This window comes from Hemitrygon akajei, chromosome 7 (genome assembly GCF_048418815.1).
Source record: "Hemitrygon akajei chromosome 7, sHemAka1.3, whole genome shotgun sequence".
Taxonomy (NCBI): Eukaryota; Metazoa; Chordata; class Chondrichthyes; order Myliobatiformes; family Dasyatidae; genus Hemitrygon; species Hemitrygon akajei.
This window is the reverse complement of record NC_133130.1, coordinates 94,071,014-94,092,873: the sequence shown is the minus strand read 5'-3', so window position 1 is coordinate 94,092,873 and position 21,860 is coordinate 94,071,014. Positions and strand designations below refer to the sequence as shown.

Sequence of the window (21,860 nt, the reverse complement as noted above, 5' to 3'; positions counted from 1 at the left end):
TTTCAAGTTTGCTGATGACAGCACTGTTGTTGGCCACATCAAATGTGATGAATCAGCATTGAAAATTGAAAATCTGGCACATGTTCAGGGAGGCTGCAACCGATGGAGACTCTACCAGCTTAGAGGAGTACACAGCATCAGTGACCAGCTACATCAGAAAGTGCATTGATGATGTTACTCTGTCCAAGACCATCACTATACGTGCCAACCAGAAGCCATGGATGACCGCAGAGGTGTGTGCACTGCTGAGGTCCCGCGACTCCGCCTTCAGAGCAGACGACAAGGCAGTTCTAACAACAGCAAGAGCCAACCTGTCTGGAGCCATCAGGGGGCAAAGCATGCACATGCCCAGCTAATCCACAGTCACTTCCAGGACAGCGGCGACACGCGGCGCATGTGGAAGGGCATCCAGGACTTCACCAGTTACAAGACAACATCACCTGACTGTGCAAGTAATGCCTCCCTCCCAAGTGCACTGAATAGCTTCTACATCCGGTTTGAGGCGGAAAATGATGTGGCGGAGAGGAAGTCCACCCCTCCTACAAATGACAAGGTGCTGTGTCTCTCCGTGGCCGATGTGAGAAAAACCCTGTGCAGGGTCAACCCACGGAAGGCTGCTGGACCAGACAACAACCCTGGTAGAGTGCTCAGAGGATGTGCAGACCAGCTAGCAAATGTTCTCACTGACATCTTCAACACCTCCCTGAGCAGCGCCACCAATCCAACGTGCTTCAAGGCCGCCACCATCATCCCTGTGCCGAAGACGTCTTCAGTGTCCTGCCAAAATGACTACCGTCCCGTTGCACTTACATCCATCATCATGAAGTGTTTCAAGAGGCTCGGAATGAGGCATATCAAGACCCTGCTGTCCCCCTCACTGGACCCCCTGCAGTTTACGTACTGTCCCAACCGCTCAACAGATGACACCATTGCCACCACCCTCCACCTGGCCCTAACGCACCTGGACAAAAAAGACATGTGTTTGGATGCTGTTCATAGACTTCAGTTCAGCATTCAACACAATCATCCCTCAGAAACTGATTGGAAAGCTGAGCCTACTGGGCCTGAACACCTCCCTCTGCAACTGGATCCTAGACTTCCTGACTGAGAGACCTCAGTCAGTCTGGATCGGGAGCAGCATCTCCAACACCATCACACTGAGCACAGGGGCTCCCCAGGGTTGCGTGCTCAGTCCACTGCTGTTCACTCTGCTGACCCACAACTGTGATGCAACACACAGCTCGAACCATATCATCAAGTTCGCCGATGACACGACTGTGGTGGGCCTCATCAGCAAGAACGACGAGTCAGCTTACAGAGAGGAGGTGCAGCGGCTAACAGACTGGTGCAGAGCCAACAACCTGTCTCTTAATGTGAACAAAACAAAAGAGATGGTTGTTGACTTCAGGAGGGCACAGAGCGACCACTCCCCGCTAAACATTGATGGCTCCTCGGTAGAGATCGTAAACAGCACCAGATTTCTTGGTGTTCACCTGATGGAGAATCTCACCAGGACCCTCAACACCAGCTCCATAGCAAAGGAAGCCCAGCAGCGTCTCTACTTTTTGCGAAGGCTGAGGAAAGTCCACCTCCCACCCCCCATCCTCATCACATTCTACAGGGGTTGTATTGAGAGCATCCTGAGCAACTGCATCACTGCCTGGTTCGGAAATTGCACCATCTCGGATCGCAAGACCCTGCAGCGGATAATGAGGTCAGCTGAGAAGATAATTGGGGTCTCTCTTCCTGCCATCACGGACATTTACACTACATGCATCCGCAAAGGAAACAGCATTATGAAGGACCCCATGCACCCCTCATACAATCTCTTCTCCCTCCTGCCGTCTGGGAAAAGGCTCCAAAGCATTAGGGCTCTCACAACCAGACTATGTAACAGTTTCTTCCTCCAAGCTATCAGACTCCTCAATACCCGAAGCCTGGACTGATACCATGCCCTACTGTCCTGTTTATTATTTATTGTAATGCCTGCACTGTTTTTGTGCACTTTATGCAGTCCAGTGTAGGTTTGTAGTTTAGTGTAGCTTTCTCTGTTTTTATTACGTAGTTCAGTCTAGTTTTTTGTACTGTGTCATGTAACACCATGGTCCTGAAAAAGTCTCATTTTTACTATGCACTGTACCAGCAGTTATGGTCGAAATGACAATAAAAGTTGACTTGACTTGACTAGACTAAATGGTGCCACAACAACCACCTCTCATTTGATGTCAGCAAAATCAAAGCTGATTGTTGACTTCAGGAGGAAGAAACTGGAGATGAATGAGCCAGTTCTCTTTGGGGGATCAGATGTGGAGAAGATTCAGCAACTTTAAATTCTTCAGGTTATCATTTCAGAGAATCTGTCCTGGGCCCAGCACATAAATGCAATTATGAAGAAAGCACGGCAGTGTCTCTTCTTCCTTAGAAGTTGGCAAAGACTTAGCATGACATCTAAAACTTTGACTAACTTCTATAGGTGTGTTGTGGAGAGTATATTGACTGGTTGCATAATTGCCTCGTATGGAAACACCAATGCCCTTGAATAGAAAATCCTCCTAAAAGTAGTGGATACTCTCCAGTCCATCATGGGTAAGTAAAGCCCTCCGTCTGATTGAGCACATCAACAAGGAGTTTTGACACAGGAAAGCAGCATCCATCATCAAGGACTCCAAACCCCATCCCAAGCCATGCTCTCTTCTCACTGCTGCCATTAGGAAGGATGTATAGGAGCCAGAGGATTCACACCACCAGCTTCAAGAACTGTTACTGCCTCTCAGCCATTAGGCTCTTGAGCCAGAGGGAATATTTTCAAGTTAGGAATCACGAAGAATTTGAAGGAATCAACAATCATATTGAATATTACAATTAAAATGAAGATTTGGAGGATGCAATCCTTGTTATCATTGTATGTAGGCAGTCTATTTTCTACATCAGGTGTTTGTGCTGATTTTGTTCATGCATACACTGGATGAAATTTTCTATCGATAACTGTTAGAAACTAAAACACGATTGTATAATACTGTAGCACCATTGTTAATATTCTAACTTGTTTTGTATTTCATTTGAATCCATAACTTGTCCACCAATGCTTCTGTCTGTACCCCTAACTTACTTTGTCACTGCTCTGTTCTTTTTGCCCTTCCCTCTGAGCCACAGTGCCATAATCAGTGCCAGAGACCTGGTAGGTTGTCTTCCTCAAAAATATTCAAAGCAGTGTGCTTGTTATTGAGGGGAATAACCACAGGGTACTCCGCACTGTCTGTCTATTACCTTTCACTCTCCTGATGGTCATCTCAGTACCTGCCTCCTTGGATGCAACTGCCTCCCTAGCTATAATTTCATCATTCTCCCAAATGATTTTTAGATCATCCAGCTCCATAATGCTGTCTCTAAGGGGCTACACCTAGATACACACAGATGTAGCAATCAGGGAGGCGGGAGGTCTCCCAAAATCTCCCACATCTTTCAAGAGGAGCACACGATGTCCCTAGGATCCATTCTCACTGCAGCTAGTTACTAATAAAGAAAGAAACTGAAACTTAATAGAAATCTCAACTTAGCCTACCTCTCACACTGAAACCTCAGTTCCCCACTCTATGTTCCACTCCCAAAATGACCACTCTGTTAAAACCTAACATCTTTTTATTTGCTCATTGCCAAACACCTAATAGCCCAAGCAATCTCAAGCTCTGTAGAAAGTAATGATGGGCCCTACTCATATTTTAAATCTGGTACTTCCTCACCACGATAAACTTTGAGTATGCAACACTCCTGCTCCTGCTAGGATAATTGCAAAGGTGTGGTGGTTTCTTCCCTTCCCTCAGTCCCAGGGGCATGTGGTGGGGTGGTTGCTGCAGCTCTCTCTCAATGGGTGCATGGTGAAGTCAATACAACCCCAATACCTCCCCATTCCCCCCCCCCAGAGTATTGAGACTACTTCCTCCTGCTTTTCTCAGAAAAAGGGTTGCTCCTACTTATGTTTATTTGATAATCAGTTACTCACCCTGAAATTTCTTTATTACCTGAACTACTGAAACTGCATAACCTGCTTTTCCACTTGAATCATTTAGTTTTCTTGGGTAAATTAAGTTTAGAGGAATAGATACAAAAGCATTTCACAACATCCCATGTCCCAGAGCCTTTGCTGTGCCAGCTTTGAAGTGTATTATGTATCTATTAGGGAAGCATGGTAGAACGATTGGATCCTGTAATAACAAATGACTACTTAATTTGTCCAGGTGTTTTAAATTGAAAGACTTGTTATGGAGTGAGCACAATGCCTGTCTTTTTTAAATAAAAACTGGCTCATGGCTCTTAGGTTCACCAAAACACAGGTTTAAATTGATATTTTACCAGAAGATTAAATCTCCACTAGTGTTGTATTCCTTCTGTATTACACCGATTGCCCAGCCAGGTTCCAAAAGCCACAATTTTTTAAACGTGCTTTCTAGCCTGATAAATAACAAAATTAAGTGGCAAAATTTGGTTGTATTGCTTCCAATCATTGCTGATCTCATGTTAGAAGTTGAAGTGAATTGTTGAATGTTTGCAAGACTCTTTATTGTTTTAGAATTTGATGATTCCTTATTAATGGCGATACTAAGCGACAGAACTATCAATAATTTATCTTTTAATGGTACAATTCTGAGCTCTGGAGGGCTGCAGTGCTTGTATCACCTTTGATGTTAAATTGAGCCACTGTGAAGTGACTTCAAACAAAAAACTGATGACATTTCAAAGAACAGTACTGATACACAGTATTTATTCTGACCAGTATGTACTTAAGATATCATTACTAAAACTTATTCTAGATCTTACCAGTTTACTAGCTTTGGGAATTCACACCATGCAGATTGCTTCCTCGTTTGCAATAGTATCAGTGTACCAAAATGTATTACAGGCTGTAAAGTACTTAGAGATCTCATGAAAGGGCTAAAATATGGCAACTGTAGAGTGATGTTTGAAGATTTGAAATCATCCACTTCGGCAGGATAAGTGGGGAAAAAAAAGCATATTTTCTAAATAGTAAGAGAATGCAGAAATGTGAGAAATGGAGATATCTAGGTCTGAGTGCTTGATTTAGAAAAAGCTAATGTATGAATTTTGCCGCTTGGGGGAGAATCTGGAACTAGAGATCACTTTAAAAATAAGTGGCCACCCATTTAACACAGATGAGACATTTCAGTCCCTCTGAAGATTGTGCCTTTGGAACTTTTTTCCTCAAAGAGTAGTTGAAGCAGAGTCTTTAAACACTCTTGAGAAATGTATTGATAAATATTCGTGAAGGAGAGACCTTGTACAGTCCACGTTGGCAACGAGTCCCCAGGGTTACATGCTCAGCCCACTGCTAACACCTCATTAAGTTTTCTGATTACACAAGTGATTGGTCTCATCAGCCACAATAGGTCAGCATACAGAGAGGAGGTAGAATGGCTTGTGGACTAGTGCAAACACAGTAACTTGTCTCAATATAGATGAGATTAAAGAGATGATTGTGGACTTAAGGAAGCTGGAGGCTGACCACTCCGTACTGCACATCCATGCTTTCTCCATGGAGGGACAATAGACAATAGGTGCAGGAGTAGGCCATTCAGCCCTTCAAGCCAGCACCGCCATTCACTGTGATCATGGCTGATCATCCACATTAAGTAACCCGTTCCTGCCTTCTCCCCATATCCCTTGACTCCACTATCTTTAACAGCTCTATCTCTTTCTTGAAAGCATCCAGAGAGTTGGCCTCCACTGCCTTCTGAGTCAGAGCATTCCATAGATCCACAACTCTAGGTGAAAAAGTTTTTCCTGAACTCCATTCTAAATGGCCTACCCCTTATTCTTAAACTGTGGCCTCTGGATCTGGACTCCCCCAACATTGGGAACATGTTTCCTGCCTCTACTGTGTCCAATCCCATAATAATCTTATATGTTTCAATCAGATCCCCTCTCATCCTTCTAAATTTCAGTGTATACAAGCCCAATCGTTCCAATATTTCAATGTATGACAGTCCCGCCATCCCGGGAATTAACCTCGTGAACCTATGCTGCACTCCCTCAATAGCAAGAATGTCCTTCCTCAAATTTGGAGACCAAAACTGAACACAATACTCCAAGTGTGGTCTCACCAGGGCCCTGTTCAATTGCAGAAGGACCTCTTTGCTCCTATACTGTACTCAACTCCCCTTGTTATGAAGGCCAACATGCCATTAGCTTTCTTCACTGCTTGCTGTACCTGCATGCTTACTTTCAGTGACTGATGAACAAGGACACCTAGATCTCGTTGTACTTCCCCTTTTCCTAACTTGACACCATTCAGATAGTAATCTGTTTTCCTGTTCTTGCCACCAAAGTGGATAACCTCACATTTATCCACAATAAACTGCATCTGCCCACTCACCCAACCTGTCCAAGTCACCCTTCTTTCTCCTAACATCCTCCTCATACTTCACACTACCACCCAGCTTTGTGTCATCTGTAAATTTGCTGAGGTTCATCTAAATCATTAATGTATATTGTAAATAGCTGCTGTCCCAGCACCGAGCCTTGTGGTACCCCACTAGTCACTGCCTGCCATTCTGAAAAGGACCCATTAATCCCTACTCTTTGTTTCCTGACTGCCAACCAATTTTCTATCGCATGTCAGTCCCCAACCCCCCCAACCCCCAATACCATGTGTTCTAATTTTGCCCACTAATCTCCTATGTGGGACCTTATCAAAGGCTTTCTGAAAGTCCAGGTACACTGGCTCTCCCTTGTCCATTTTCATAGTTACATCCTCAAAAAATTCTAGAAGATTAGCCAAGCATGATTTCCCCTTCATAAATCCATGCTGATTTGGACCGATCCTGTTACTGCTATCCAAATGTGCTGCTATTTCATCTTTTATAATTGAGTCCAGCATCTTCCCCACCACTGATGTCAGGCTAACTGATCTATAATTCCCTGTTTTCTCTCTCCCTCCTTTCTTAAAAAGTGGGATAAGAGAGGATCAGAAGCACCAAGCTTCTTGGAGTGCACATCACAGACAATCTCACCTGGTCCCTCAACACAACCTCTTTAGTCAAGAAAGCGCAGCAGTACTTCTACTTCCTGAGTAGATTAAGATGAGCAAGGCTCCATGCCTCTATTCTAACCACATTCTACCAGAGCACGAGGAAGGGTCTTACTATTCATGAAAAGAAAACCATGTTGAAGATCCTACTTTCCATCTGCTGGTGAAGTATCATGTGCAACTCATGCAACCATTTATTAGGAATAAGTGAGGTAAACAATGATGATAAACCATAGTTGCTCTCTCAGCAATTTGTCCATAGAAATGAACGTACATTTCTCTTGGAAAGCTAAGAAAGCAGGCTTCTCAGATTGCCTGGCAGAACTGAATTTCACTAAGTCCCAAACCAAACATTGTAAGTTTCCAATCCGTTACAGCTAAATATTGAGTTTTGCATTTTGATTTTTATGTGTGCATGTTTTTCAACTGAATTTAATAAAAGCACAAATAAACAAGTTAAACAAGAATCCAATTTGTTTATACAGCAGTCAAACATTGCAGTTGAATCTTATTTTGGAACAAGTAAAACTTTTGGGAAGCATACATCAGATGAATCACATGTTGAGTAATATGAAGAAAATGATGAAAGAAAAAGTTGGCAAAGACAAAAGAAAGATTGGTCTTGAATCTGCAATGTTTATCCTAAGTAGGGAAGAGGAATGACTCAAGCTTGAGTGTGTGATTCTCAGATGCAATGCTATCTTGAAACCAATCACCAAAAGTTAAAATCATTTCACTATATGTTTTCAATGGAAGTGATGTGAGATAACATCTCACCAGCAAATGAGTGCCTGTTGTATTGTCACATGCAAATCAACATTTTCAATCAGCAAAAGTAATGCCTTCAATAATAGATGCCTGTCATTCAGTCAAAGGTGTAATAGCTGCCAAGAAAATTAGTGTCATTCCTTTGTAAAATGATGTGGCATAGAATTACTAGTGTTGTACAAGGCACTGAATACAAATGGAAAGAGTGAAGCATGCTGGTTTGCAATAAACACTGTTTGACATTTGTGAATCTAAAGACATTAAACAGCGAGGGTTGGAATTCCTATGCTTTTTGTACCAACCTGTGGAACATCCTGCTCAAATTTAACTGTCCATAGAAATTCATCTCTAACTGTTTCATAATGTGCACCTGCATTCCAGAAACAAGATTATCCCAACCTTTGTTATTGGCTGCAGCAATAGACCCACACATTGAGGCCAAGCTCCAAGTGAAAGTACTATATGATCCATGTTCATTGAAATACCTTAGCTTAACATCTGCAAAACAGAGATCCTTTATCAATTAGCTGCTGCTGTACACTACCCTCTGACACAGAAGGTTTACAACAATTCTGGAAAACCCAGATACTATCTTGTGTCTGGGAAATGACTTACTACTAAAAGGCAGATATTGATGAAGAAATTCACCATCAATATCATGTCTGGCCACTGGAGAAAGAACATTTCAAGATCAGGATGTTACAACTGGCATGGTCTGTTGAGGTGCAGTGATCTCTGCCCAAATGTATATCTAAACAAGGGACTACCAACACCTAGGTAGTTCAAAAGTTTGGAGAGAAACCCCTAATTCTACAGAATTAAATAAATTAATCGTCAAAATCAACAAACGTTGTCAGCTTCCTCCCTGGACTCATCTCCCCAGCATTAACACCCTAAATACATTAAGTTTGCTTGAATGCAGAGGCCATTTTGTTTGTATGCTAAATACCAGACTTCTCAAATAGGCACTCATTTCACAGCAAGAGATTGCTAAGTGCACAGAGGGAAAGATTCAAGGATATTCTCAATGTGTGCTTGGGAAAAGTGTACTACCTCAATTGACTTTTGAGGGAATCCTTGGCCATTACTTTTCAGAATGGAGAAGGATCAATAAGGGATCTGCCCATTTTCTGGGAGCAGAGTATAATTGATAGGAGTGCACGATTTCTCAAACTACCCATGTACCCGGCATTCCTGTGAAATCCCGGTGATAGAACCTACAGTTCCACATTGACCTTATCAGCCACTTCTTAACGATCAGAGTTGAACTACCGATGAACTGCCCAAAGAGAAATAAAGCAGTTCTTTCTCTCCTCTTCACCAAGTGTGTTTTATATGGGACACTTTAGTATTTGGAAGAATGTGATAGTCCAGAAAGGATTTGGAGGAAATTTTAAATTGTTATTCAAGGAAGGACATTTTTAATTCTATGGAAAGACTGGGTTTTTTGAGGTTTGTAAAATTAAGAAACCAGGATAGAATGAATAAGAAATTCCTATTTTTTAAAGTTCAAATTTTGAAGTAAATTTATTATCAAATTACATATTTCTCACCATTTTCAAATCTGAGATTCGTTTTCTTGTGGGCATAAAGACTGCACCCAAAGGGCAGACAAACAACCAGTGTCCAAAAGACAATAAGTAGTGCAAATTTAAATAGAAATAAATAATAATCATAAGTAAGCAATAAATATCGAGAACATGAGACGAAGAGTCCTTGAAAGAAAGTCCATAAGTTGTGGGAACAGTTTAGTGATGGGGTAAGTGAAGTTGAGTGAAGTTCAAGAGCCTGATGGTTGAGGAGTAATAATTGTTCCTGAACCTAGTGATGATTCAATGGCTCTGAGACATAGGACTGAAGAATTCAGGTCTGAGGAATTTTAAGTAGTGGTAGCCTGTTGTTTATTGCTTAATAGTTGAAGCAGAAATCCTGCACATTTTTAAGATACTGTGAGCAGTTAATATACTAGGCCCGGACTGAGAGCCAGGAACTGGATTTATCTAAATTAGAACTTTCCTGCTGGGCTTGAGCCAGACAGGACCCAATTATGGATTTGATTCAGTCTTAAAAACAATAGTCTGAAGACTCATTATAGGTCTAGATTGATTATGATTGGTGGGCTGTTTTCAGGTCAGTTTTAATTTTAGACCTTAATAGACCTCCAATCAAAGTGTCTCCAAATCAGTTGCCAGTGGGTGGTGAATGCCCAGAATGAGCTGCGATCGGATTTGTGGGAGACAGGTACAATTGCAACATTTAAGTGGCTTTTTGGGAGGTAGTTGGCTAAGAGGGCTATAGAAGGATATGGGCCTTGTGTAGGGAAATGAGATCAGTGTTGGTAGACGTCGTAGGTGACTTGGATGAGGTAGGTTGAAAGGGCCTGGTACTATGCTTCTGTACTCTGTAGCTTTCAGATTATATTCAAGCTGCTTCCTATTTGAAGGCCTCGTTATCAAGGCTAATCACTATTACCTACTTTCTGAAATTGAGCTCTGTATTCTATTAGTGGACAGAGTTTTGATGTGGTTTGCAGTGGTGTGTTCCTGAGCATTAATGAGCAGGATATTGGGAAATAAGTTCTGCCTGATAGCACTACCTTCCATCAATTTGCTAATTAATGGATAATGTTTTGCCAACACCAATCTGTCCTTTTTTTGGTATCAGGATCTAGCTGGGCAATTTTACACATTGGAAGTTTTAACTTTACACATGCTTGATTAAGGCACAACTAGTTGTGGAATGTCAGCCTTTGGCACAAGAGTCAGAATTTTTTTTGGTCCTCCAGCTGGGTGGGCTCTCTGCCAAATAAATTTTAATCATTAACTCTACCACTTCAGTTTCATTATTCCTCTGTGCTCTAGTAGGTTATTTGGTTAAGTTTAGAAACCATCCATTTTCTTTCCTGTAAGCAGGAATATTGTTACCAGAGCTTGCCTCATTTCAGACAAGTCTTTTCCTTCACCACTTTATCAAAAGTTCTATGTTTGACTTCTGTCTGTGGCTCTCAAGCTTAAAATAATACACATGTTTATACACATACAGTCCAAGCCCATTTTTAGACCGCTTTGTTTTTATCCCTTGTTTCCAAGCATTTTGGTTCCCACAAAATGAAACCAGCATTGTGCTTATTATGTTCACTGTGTAGATTTTAGCCGCAGCTCTGTTAAAAGACCAAAGGAGTTACATTTATTTGCAGAAATATAAGATATAGATTTTATGTTTTTAGGAATGTATGGCCTCAAGTGCTCTACACTTTCTCTGTGTATGGCGGTAAACAATGTCTCTTTAATCTGCTACCTTAAGTGATTTTTACTCCTACACAAAAATTTTTACACATTTTTCTGTTGCCTGAGCAATGAGAACAATGTTAATCCCACTCCCACTTTTCTCTTAACACCACAATTTTTTTTCTTGTTTCCTTCTGTCTTTCTTTTTGTTCCTTTTTTGAAAATTAATAAACTTATCAACCCTTTCAGGCAGCCACTTACAATCAAAACTTGTATTTGAAACAAAATCTCACTGCATATTCTGCCATTTGTTTTAAATCTACATTCACTAGCCATTGATCACCACTCTCCCCTCTGCCTACACCCCAAAACACTGGAGTACCATTTACATCTTGTCCAATATCTTGTGTATTTTAAATACATTTTGTCACATGAAGAGCAATACCAACTACTGGAGTCTATTCAAATAAAAAAATCCTTTATACACGATTGTCATGTCCTGTCTGAATTGCTACGTAGAATTCAATCTGATACTCATTAGTATCACTGCCACTTTTCTCTCTTAAAATTTTAATCTACACTCCTTTCCTATTATTAGTATTCACAAAGCATTCTTTTATTGAAAACACCAGCAAAATACCTGTGAACTTAGAAGTTAATTGCAAAGTAATCTTAAGGAAAAAATGTTGAAAGTAAATCCAGTTCATTGCAATACCCAACAGCATTGCATTTTCTCAGCATGGAGGTAATATTGTTCTTTTAAAATTTTATTTTTTTCCACGAGATTGTGTAATTGTTGTATGGTGTCACTAGATACAGTTATGTCCTACCTACTTTTTGTTCCTGTATTTGCTGAACAGTTGTGAAAGGAGTCACTGAAAACTATGTGTGAAGTAACAACAATTGGGGAGTAAAATTCTAAGACTGGCTTGCCTAAAATCTAATAACCTCGAAAGTTTTATGCTGTTCAAAAAAATGAAGGAAATAGCTTTTAAATAAATTATTTATATAACTTAGAAACTGCTTCAATCTTTCACTTACTTTGAAATTAACTTTCAGTGAATATGTACTTGGTAGCTTTGCATGCTTACTTTTCCTTGGCACCTACCATGCCAGCATTGATCTTTGTATCCCAGGGCTATATTGGAGGCTCACGAATCTTTTCACATTTTGCACCTCATCCTTCCAGTGATAGTATCCAGAGGTGAGGGTCAGCATTTCCACTGTTGGTTTCAAGTTTATTGCTCTCAGCTGTCTGAACAACTGTAGCTTCCAATGCAGCTTTTCTAAGCCTGTCAGTGACTCCGTTCATTGTGGCTTACTGCTTGCCTTTCTTGTCCATCTCAAGTCAAGTCAAGTCACTTTTTATTGTCATTTCGACCATAACTGCTGGTACATTACACAGTAAAAACGAGAACAGTTTTCAGGACCATGGTGCTACATGAAACAGTACAAAAACTACACTGAACTATGTAAAAACAACACTGAAAAAAACTGTACTAGACTACAGACCTACCCAGGACTGCATAAAGTGCACAGAACAGCACAGGCATTACAATAAATAATAAACAAGACAATAGGCACAGGAGAGGGCAGTAAGTTGGTGTCAGTCCAGGCTCTGGGTATTGAGGAGTCTGATAGCTTGGAGGAAAAGCTGTTACATAGTCTGGTTGTGAGAACCTGAATGCTTCGGTGCCTTTTCCCAGATGGCAGAAGGGAGAAGAGTTTATATGAGGGGTGCGTGGGGTCCTTCATAGTGTTTGCTTTGCGGATGTAGTGTGTAGTGTAAATGTCTGTAATGGCAGGAAGAGAGACCCCGTTGATCTTCTCAGCTGACCTCACTATCCGCTACAAGGTCTTGCAATCCAAGATGGTGCAATTTCCAAACCAGACAGTGATGCAGCTGCTCAGGATACTCTCAATACAACCCCTGTAGAATGTGATGAGGCTGGGGGGGTGGGAGATGGACTTTCCTCAGCCTTTGCAGAAAGTAGAGATGCTGCTGGGCTTTCTTTGCTATGGAGCTGGTGTTGAGGGAAAGGTGAGATTCTCCGCCAGGTGAACACCAAGAAATTTGGTGCCCTTAACGATCTCTACTGAGGAGCCGTCGATGTTCAGCGGGGAGTGGTCGCTCCATGACCTGAAGTCAACAACCATCTCTTTTGTTTTGTTCACATTCAGAGACAGGTTGTTGGCTCTGCAACAGTCCGTTAGCTGCTGTACCTCCTCTCTGTAAACTGACTCGTTCTTGCTGATGAGACCCACCACGGTCGTGTCGTCGGCGAACTTGATGATGTGGTTCGAGCTGTGTGTTGCAGTACAGTCATGGGTCAGCAGAGTGAACTTGAGCACGCAACCCTGGGGGGCCCCCGTGTTCAGTGTGATGGTGTTGGAGATGCTGCCTCCGACCTGGACTGACTGAGGTCTCCCAGTCAGGAAGCCTAGGATCCAGTTACAGAGGGAGGTGTTCAGGCCCAGTAGGCTCAGCTTTCCAATCAGTTTCTGAGGGATGAACTGAAGTCTATGAACAGCATTCAAACGTACATGTCTTTTTTGGCCAGATGGGTTAGGGCCAGGTGGAGGGTGATGGCAATGGCATCGTCTGTTGAACAGTTGGGACGGTATGCAAACTGCAGGGGTCCAGTGAGGGGGGCAGCAGGGTCTTGATGTGCCTCATGACGATCCTCTCAAAACACTTAATGATGATGGATGTGAGTGCAACAAGACGGTAATCATTGAGGCAGGACGTTGAAGACTTCTTTGGCACGGGGATGATGATGGCAGCCTTGAAGCACGTTGGAATGGTGGCACTGCTCAGGGCGATGTTGAAGATGTCAGTGAGGATATAGCTGGATAGCTGGTCTGCACATCCTCGAAGCACTCTACCAGGAATATTGTCTGGTCCAGCAGCCTTCCATGGGTTGACCCTGAACAGGGTCCTTCTCACATCAGCCACGGTGAGACAGCACCTGGTCATTTGGAGGAGGGGTGGACTTCCTCGCCGCCACATAATTTTCCACCTCAAAACAAGTGTAGAAGTTATTCAGCGCATCTGGGAGGCAGGCATCACCTGTGCAGTCAGGTGATGTTGTCCTGTAGTTGGTGATGTCCTGAATGTCCTTCCACATGCACCGCATCATGCATCTCTCGCCTGCAGAAATGTTAAAGGCATAAATAAAAGAGTGCAGATTAAAGAAAGTAGTTAAGAAAGATAAACAGAATATAACCTTTTTGCTGGAAGAATTGAATGTGAAAGTGGGGACATCAGGCTTCATTATGTTACATTATGGACATACAGTCAATCTCCATATACTATCTTATGTTTTTTTTTAATTATTATTATGTTCCTTAGCTTTTGTTTTCTTTGTGATGCATCAGATCCAGAGAAACAACTACAGTGGCATGCAGAAGTTTCGGTACCCCGGTCAAAATTTCTGTTACTGTGAATAGCTAAGCAAATAAAAAATGACCTGATTTCCAAAAAGTTAAAGATGACACATTTCTTTAATATTTTAAGCAAGATTACTTTTTTATTTCCATCTTCTACAGTTTCAAAATAACAAAAAAGGAAAAGGGCCCGAAGCAAAAGTTTGGGCACCCTGCATGGTCAGTACTTAGTAACACACCCTTTGGCAAGTATCACAGCTTGTAAACACTTTCTGTAGTCTTTCAATTCTTGTTTGGGGGATTTTCGCCCATTCTTCCTTGCAGAAGGTTTCTAGTTCTGTGAGATTCTTGGGCCTTCTTGCATGCACTGCTCTTTTGAGGTCTATCCACAGATTTTCGATTATGTTTAGGTCGGGGGACTGTGAGGGCCATGGCAAAACCTTCAGCTTGCACCTCTTGAGGAAGTCCATTGTAGATTTTGAGGTGTGTTTAGGATCATTATCCTATTGTAGAAGCCATCCTCTTTTCATCTTCAGCTTTTTTACAGATGGTGTGATGTTTGCTTCCACAATTTGCTGGTATTTAATTGAATTCATTCTTCCCTCTACCAGTGAAATGTTCCCTGTGCCATTGGCTGCAACACAAGCCTAAAGCATGATCGATCCACCCCCGTGCTTAACAGTTGGAGAGGTGGTCTTTTCATTAAATTCTGCACCCTTCTTTCTCCAAACATACCTTTGCTTATTGCAGCCGAAAAGTTCTATTTTAACTTCCATCAGTCCACAGGACTTGTTTCCAAAATGCATCAGGCTTGTTTAAATGTTCCTTTGCAAACTTCTGACACTGAATTTTGTGGTGAGGACACAGGAAAGGTTTTCTTCTGATGACTCTTCCATGAAGGTCATATTTGTGCAGGTGTCGCTGCACAGTAGAACAGTGCAGCACCACTCCAGCGTCTGCTAAACCTTCTTGAAGGTCTTTTGCAGTCAAACGGGAGTTTTGATTTGCCTTTCTAACAATCCTATGAGCAGTTCACTCAGAAAGTTTTCTTGATCTTTTAGACCTCAACTTGATCTCCACTGTTCCTGTTAACTGCCATTTCTTAATTACATTACGAACTGAGGAAACAGCTACCTGAAAACGTTTTGCTATCTTCTTTTAGCCTTCTCCTGCTTTGTGGGCATCATTTATTTTAATTTTCAGAGTGCTAGACAGCTGTTTACAGGAGCCCATGGCTGCTGATTGTTGGGACAAGGTTTAAGAAGTCAGGGTATTTATAAAGCTTTGAAATTTGCATCACCTAGCCTTTCCTAACGATGACTGTGAACAAGCCATAGCCCTAACAAGCTAATTAAGGTCTGAAATCTTGGTAAAAGTTATCTGAGAGCTCAAATCTCTTGGGGTGCCCAAACTTTTGCGTGGTGCTCCTTTCCTTTTTTTCACTCTAAAATTGTACAAAGCAAAAATAATACACTGCCAGTTGAAGTGGTGAATGCAGGCTCACTTTTAACATTTAAGAAAAACTTGGACAGGTACATGAATGAGAGGGGTATGGAGGGATATGGCCCAGGTGCATGTCAGTGGGACTAGGCAGAAAAATTGGTTCAGCACAGCCAAGAAGGGCTAAAAGGCCTGTTTCTGTGCTGTAATGTTCTGTGGTTCTATGGTTCTAATCTTGCTTAAAATGTTGAAAAGAATGTTTCATCTTTAACTTTATGACTTTTGGAGATCAGTTCATCTTCTACTCACTTAACTATCCACAGTAACAACTTTTGACCAGGGGTGCCCAAACTTTTGCATGCCACTGTATTTTGTTCTCCTTTACATTTGTGTACTTTTCATGAAATTAAACAATCTTGAATATAGGGCAATGGTGACACATCATCAAGAGTAATGGTGTTTGTTATTGGTTTTATTTTGGGAAGGAAGTTAATGAATTGCAAGCAGTTCAGAGATCATTTACTCCTGGAATAGGTGGATTATCTTATGAGAAAAAGTTAGCCTTTCTAGGCTTGTTCTAGGTGATGTTTAGGTGATTGAAATATGATTGTGAGGGTTCTTAACAGGGTGGATGTTTTCTTCTGTGGAAGAATTTAAAATTGACAATGTACTATAGACAATAGGTGCAGGAGTAGGCCATTCAGCCCTTTGAGCCAGCACCGCCATTCAATGTGATCATGGCTGATCATCCACAATCAGTACCCTGTTCCTGCCTTCTCCCCATATCCCTTGACTCTGCCATCTTTAACAGCTCTAGCTAACTCTTTCTTGAAAGCATCCAGAGAATTGGCCTCCACTGCCTTCTGAGGCAGAGCATTCCATAGATCCACAACTCTCTGGGTGAAAAAGTTTTTCCTGAACTCTGTTCCAAATGGCCTACCCCTTATTCTTAAACTGCGACCTCTGGTTCTGGACACCCCCAACATCGGGAACATGTTTCCTGCCTCTAGTGTGTCGAATCCCTTAACAATCTTATATGTTTCAATCAGATCCCCTCTCACCCTTCTAAATTCCAGTGTATACAAGTCCAGTCACTCCAATCTTTCAACATTTGACAGTTCTGCCATCCCAGAATTAACCTTGTGAACCTAATTGGAGCCACTGTTCAAAAATAAGTAGTCATCTATTTAAGAGAAAGATAGGACAATATTTTTTGTAGGTTATATGACATTGAGGCTCTTGTTTCTACCATTCTATGAGAAGAATATAAATTTTAAATATCTTCTAAAAAGTGGGAAAAAAGTTTTGATAAACAATGGCATGAAGGCTTACTGAAGATGGATGGGAGTGTGAAGTTGACCTCATTAAATGGCAGAGCATGCTCAAGAAGCCAAGTGGCCTACTCCTTATCTGTATATTTGTATGAATGAATTATCATTCACTGGTTAACACTCTTGAAAGTTTCATTTCAGTTTCTTTATATTGCACTGCAGCTAGAGTATTCCAGCAAAACAGATAAAAAGGATATGAAGATTATGAGAGCCAGAGGTATCATTTGTCATGTTTGAAATAATTGGAGTTCAGTGCTTCACCATTAATATAAACGGAGGCATCAGTCCTTTCTGACCAGTGCAAATGACTTTTTTTGTAGCAGCTTAAAATTGCCCCAAAACCTGTGTCCCCCTTAATGCACTCAACATTCTTATGAAAGTTTCTATGATATGGCCCACAGCTTGAAACAGGTGCAATCACTCAGTAATACTGTGTCTGATATTTCTGCTGTGTGATTTTATGTTTATTTGAATAGCAGATTTCTTCAAAAAGAACTCAACTTTCACTGCATTTCACTAACTAGAGGATAGAAAAGTTTTTTTTTTAAACGAGCCAAGATTATTACTATGAATCCACCCATTCACCTCATGGGAAATGCAACTCAAATATATCAAATGAGTGTCAAGTTGTATAGCCTTCTGAGTATTAGACTTCCCTCATGCTGAATTAGACTGTACTAAAAAGGCAGGATTAATGTTTGTGTTATTAATATATATATATGTGTGTACTTGGATATCTCAATGTGAAACATTACCAATGAATTTCCTATGTAGAATTATAGCGAGGAGACTTGATTTAATGCAAGCATTATTTTTCCATTGAGGTTGGGCGAGACAAAATCTAGAGGGTTAAGGGTGAAAGGTGAAATATTTAAGAGGAATCTGAAGGCAAACTTTATTCAAAGAGTGGTGCGAGTGTGGAATGAGCTGCTAGCAGAAGTGGTGGATATGGGTTCGATTAAGAGAAGTTTAGGGAAGTACATGGACAGGAGTAGTGTGGAAGCCTGTGGTCCAGGTCTAGGTCGCTAGGACTAGGCAGACCAGCAGTTCGGCACAGAGTAGATGAGCTGAAAGATCTGTTTCTCTGCTGAAGTGTTCTATGACTGACTGCAGAAGGCCTGAAATATAGGGAGAGGTTGGCCAGGGTTGGTCAACCTCTTGGAACGTAGGAGATTGAGGGGCAACCTAACAGAAGTTTTAAAGAGGACTAGAGGCATGGATGTGAACAAGGCAAAACTAGAGGAGGGAAGGGCATAGATGGAGGGTGAGAGGTGAAAGATTTAGAAGGGACTCAAGCAACTTTTTTCATGCACAGCGTGATTATGTGAAATGAGCTACTAGAGGAAGTGGTTAAGTTGGTTACAGTAGTATCATTTAAGAAGCACTTGGGTAGTCATATGGAGAGATGGGTCTTGGAGAAATACAGGCCAGACAGAAATTGGGACAAGCTAGGTGAGCACCATTGTCAGCATGGACAATTTGGGTTGAAAGACCTGTATCTGTGCTGTACAAGTAGTCCCTGAGTTACGAACGTCCGACTTACGGACAACTCATACTTATGAACCGAGGAAGGAGAACGGCGTCCACCATTTAAAGTTAGATCGTGACGCCGTCCGCCATTTTAAGTCTTTGCCTTGACTTTGTGTTGAGTGTTTAACTTTGTATTTGGCTTAAGTTTTTCTTAGTAAGATTTGCCTTGACCCCCTTCCCCCCGTTCCAGTCAGCTGGTGGCGCAGTGAGATCAGTGCCAAGCTCAAGAACGGAGGTTCGATCCAGTGACAGACTGCTCCTGTGCTGGGTTGATGTCGATCCAGTATCTCCCGTACCATCTGTGCCAGGTTGATGTCGAGCTCGCAACTCGACCTTGTTAAAAAAAAAACACTGCCACCTCCAGTTTAAATTCCCACGCGGAATATTGTGGAGGATCAAATACCCAAACCCAGCACAGCCCCCACTTGTCCCATTTAGCCTGTCTCAGTGCGGTGGTCCTTAGGACCCAGCGGACCTTGGGAGCCGGCGGAGCTCGGGACCCACCGCCTGCAGAGTTTCTGTTCCATTGACGGGAAGCGATTGCGATTGAAAATAAAGTGGAAATAATAAAGCGTGTGGAAAGAGATGAAACACCATCAGTCATTGGAAAAGCGTTAGGCTACAGTCGGTCAATGATCAGAACAATGTTGAAGGATAACAGATAAAATGAGAATAATGGAGCATGTGAAACGCCCTGCCCCGATAAAAGCTACAATTATTACTAAGCAATGCAGTGGTTTAATTGTTGGAATACATACGTTTCTTAAGTGTTTTATATGCATAGAGAGGTAAAATATATACTATGTACTAAGACAAATGTTTGACTAACGCTAAATAATTACTGGATGTATTTGTTCCGACTTCCGTACAAATACGACTTAAAGACGGACTCAGGAACGGAACTGGTATGTAACCCGGGGACTGCCTGTATTGTTCTGTGATTCCATGACCTTTATGCTGTTCTAACATGGCAAATATGCCTGCCATTTTTTTAGATGTTTTAGGAAGAATAATTGGCTTATGTATAACAGCTGATTGGCTAGCCAAGTATCAAAGATGCCTCAATAAACTGTTGCTCTGGATTCAGTTTGCTTCTGACTACTGAAATCTATGATGATTTCTCTATCTGAAGACTATTTTCTTAATATTATTCTCCAAAATTATTATGATGGTGTTGTATTTTGAGACATGTACACTGAATGCTTGCAGTGACACAAGGTCATGGTTGTGATAAAGACCATAAAGAAACTGAAATTTGCTGATGGTTATGCCCTATGCCGCAAAGACTCTTCTTATGGTACTGAGTAAAATGATCAGAAAATATACTGTACACTCTTAATGGCTGGGATTTTGGCCCTACATAATTTTACTCTACAGAGGATTTAATCAAAGTGTAATACACCACTAACTATATAAAATATGCAGTTTATGGCTATTGACTTTACTCTTAATGTCTTATGGAAATAATCTCTATAGTTATTTTGAGTTATTAATACCAGCTGTTTGGCTTGCAGGTTAGCTTCTTAAAGCAGTACTTTTAAAGATCACTCAACATGTTATTTAAATGTTCATGATTATTCATGTAATTTACACTTTCAAATTGTGGAGCATTATTCCTCCACTGCAACTACCAGAATAACAACCCTAAAAAAAGTTGTGTTTCTATTTAGAATGTTTTCAGGCATTGGTGTATATCTATTGCTATGTGTATAAATATTACACAATATTTCAATGAGATTTTCATTCAATGTTCCTCTTCTCTACAGGATAACATTTTGCCATCTGCCCTTCCAGAGTAAATGGTTATACGTCGGCACAGAAAGAGGGAATGTACATATCGTTAATGTGGAGTCCTTCACACTCTCAGGCTATGTCATTATGTGGAATAAAGCCATTGAATTGTAAGTGCTTCATTCTTAACATATTTCCAAGCAGGAAATGTTATATATCTTGAGCAAGGCATGTGTGTCTTTATCTTTGTCTACAACTTGAAGTTCCATTTATGCTCACAGCCCCAGTTCAGATAATTTAGCTTGCTGTATCAATCATGAAATATTTTGTCAGTTAGTTTTCCTTATCATATTTGAAATTTTAAAGCCTATTTTAGTTCAAGCAATAGTGGATTTCTTTCATATGCAAGCCTCTGAGTATAAGAGAAAAGATGCCTCATCCAAAATATTTGAAGCAAGGCAGTCTACTGTAGGGGGGGGATGGGTAGAGCCCCCTGTCATGTGAAATTATTGTTTCATTTAGCTGTCATGTTTCGATTTCTTTCTTCTAGTTAGCTGCACTTCAAAAAATCTTCAGGAGGTTATTTCAGGAAGGCCAAGGCAGTCTTTACACACCCTAATTAAGCTATGGAGGGAGGCAAAAGTGTGTAGTGAATTAGCACGTACATGAATAGTCAGGGACTGTATTTCCAGCTATGTTTTATTTTACCACTACAAGTGGATTTGTTAATTTAATATCTTCAAGAAGAAGTAGTGATACTTATCACAGGAAAGTGTTCTGTTTGTGAGGCTGTTCACATAACTGCTTAAGTCATAGGATCAAAAATGGACAATTCCAACCCTTCCATTCCTGTTCAGTTGTTTAATTCATCTGATCAGCATTTCAACTATCTTTAACTTTTCATCTCTATTTCCCTTCCCTCAAAGCAACTTTGAGAAGTTAGGGTTCTGGCTGCAAGATGGAAATAAATTTAAAACCAGCTTCGCTGGATATTATACAGCTTGTTTAGTCATGTTAACTGTGAATTGATTCAATAAATGTATATTACAGGTAATTCAGACTTTCCTGTGTTCACTTTTGAGCACACTTAGGCTGCTTCTTTGTCATTGACTTAAATTTTTCTTTATCCTCATTAATTTTCTAACTTTCATGTCCTTATTTTCCTCTTTTTCTTAATCTATTGCTTTTGTTGCCCATTCCTCTATAGACAGGAGTCTCTTCTACTCTTAAGTCCAGGCTCTCACTATGCCTGTATATAGTTTCCCAATCAATAGGCCAAAACATTGTGAGCTTTCACAATTAAATTGCTGTCTCATCGTTGGATATTTTTTGCTTTTCCTGCCAAAAAAGAATAATTTTAGATTTCCCACATAACTTTTTCTGCATTCCTGTGCAAATAAATTT

The 21,860-nt window shown here is 41.0% G+C and overlaps 1 protein-coding gene across 6 annotated transcripts in view; it reads left to right on the top strand.

The window, feature by feature from the left end:
- stxbp5a (syntaxin binding protein 5a (tomosyn)) overlaps positions 1-21,860 on the top strand; it is a 220,186-nt gene that overhangs the window by 29,981 nt on the left and 168,345 nt on the right. For all 6 annotated transcript variants that reach the window (XM_073051464.1, XM_073051461.1, XM_073051467.1 and 3 more), the window contains exon 5: positions 20,492-20,626. In XM_073051464.1, the coding sequence (XP_072907565.1) occupies positions 20,492-20,626 (135 nt within the window). The remainder of the gene's footprint in view (positions 1-20,491; positions 20,627-21,860) is intronic.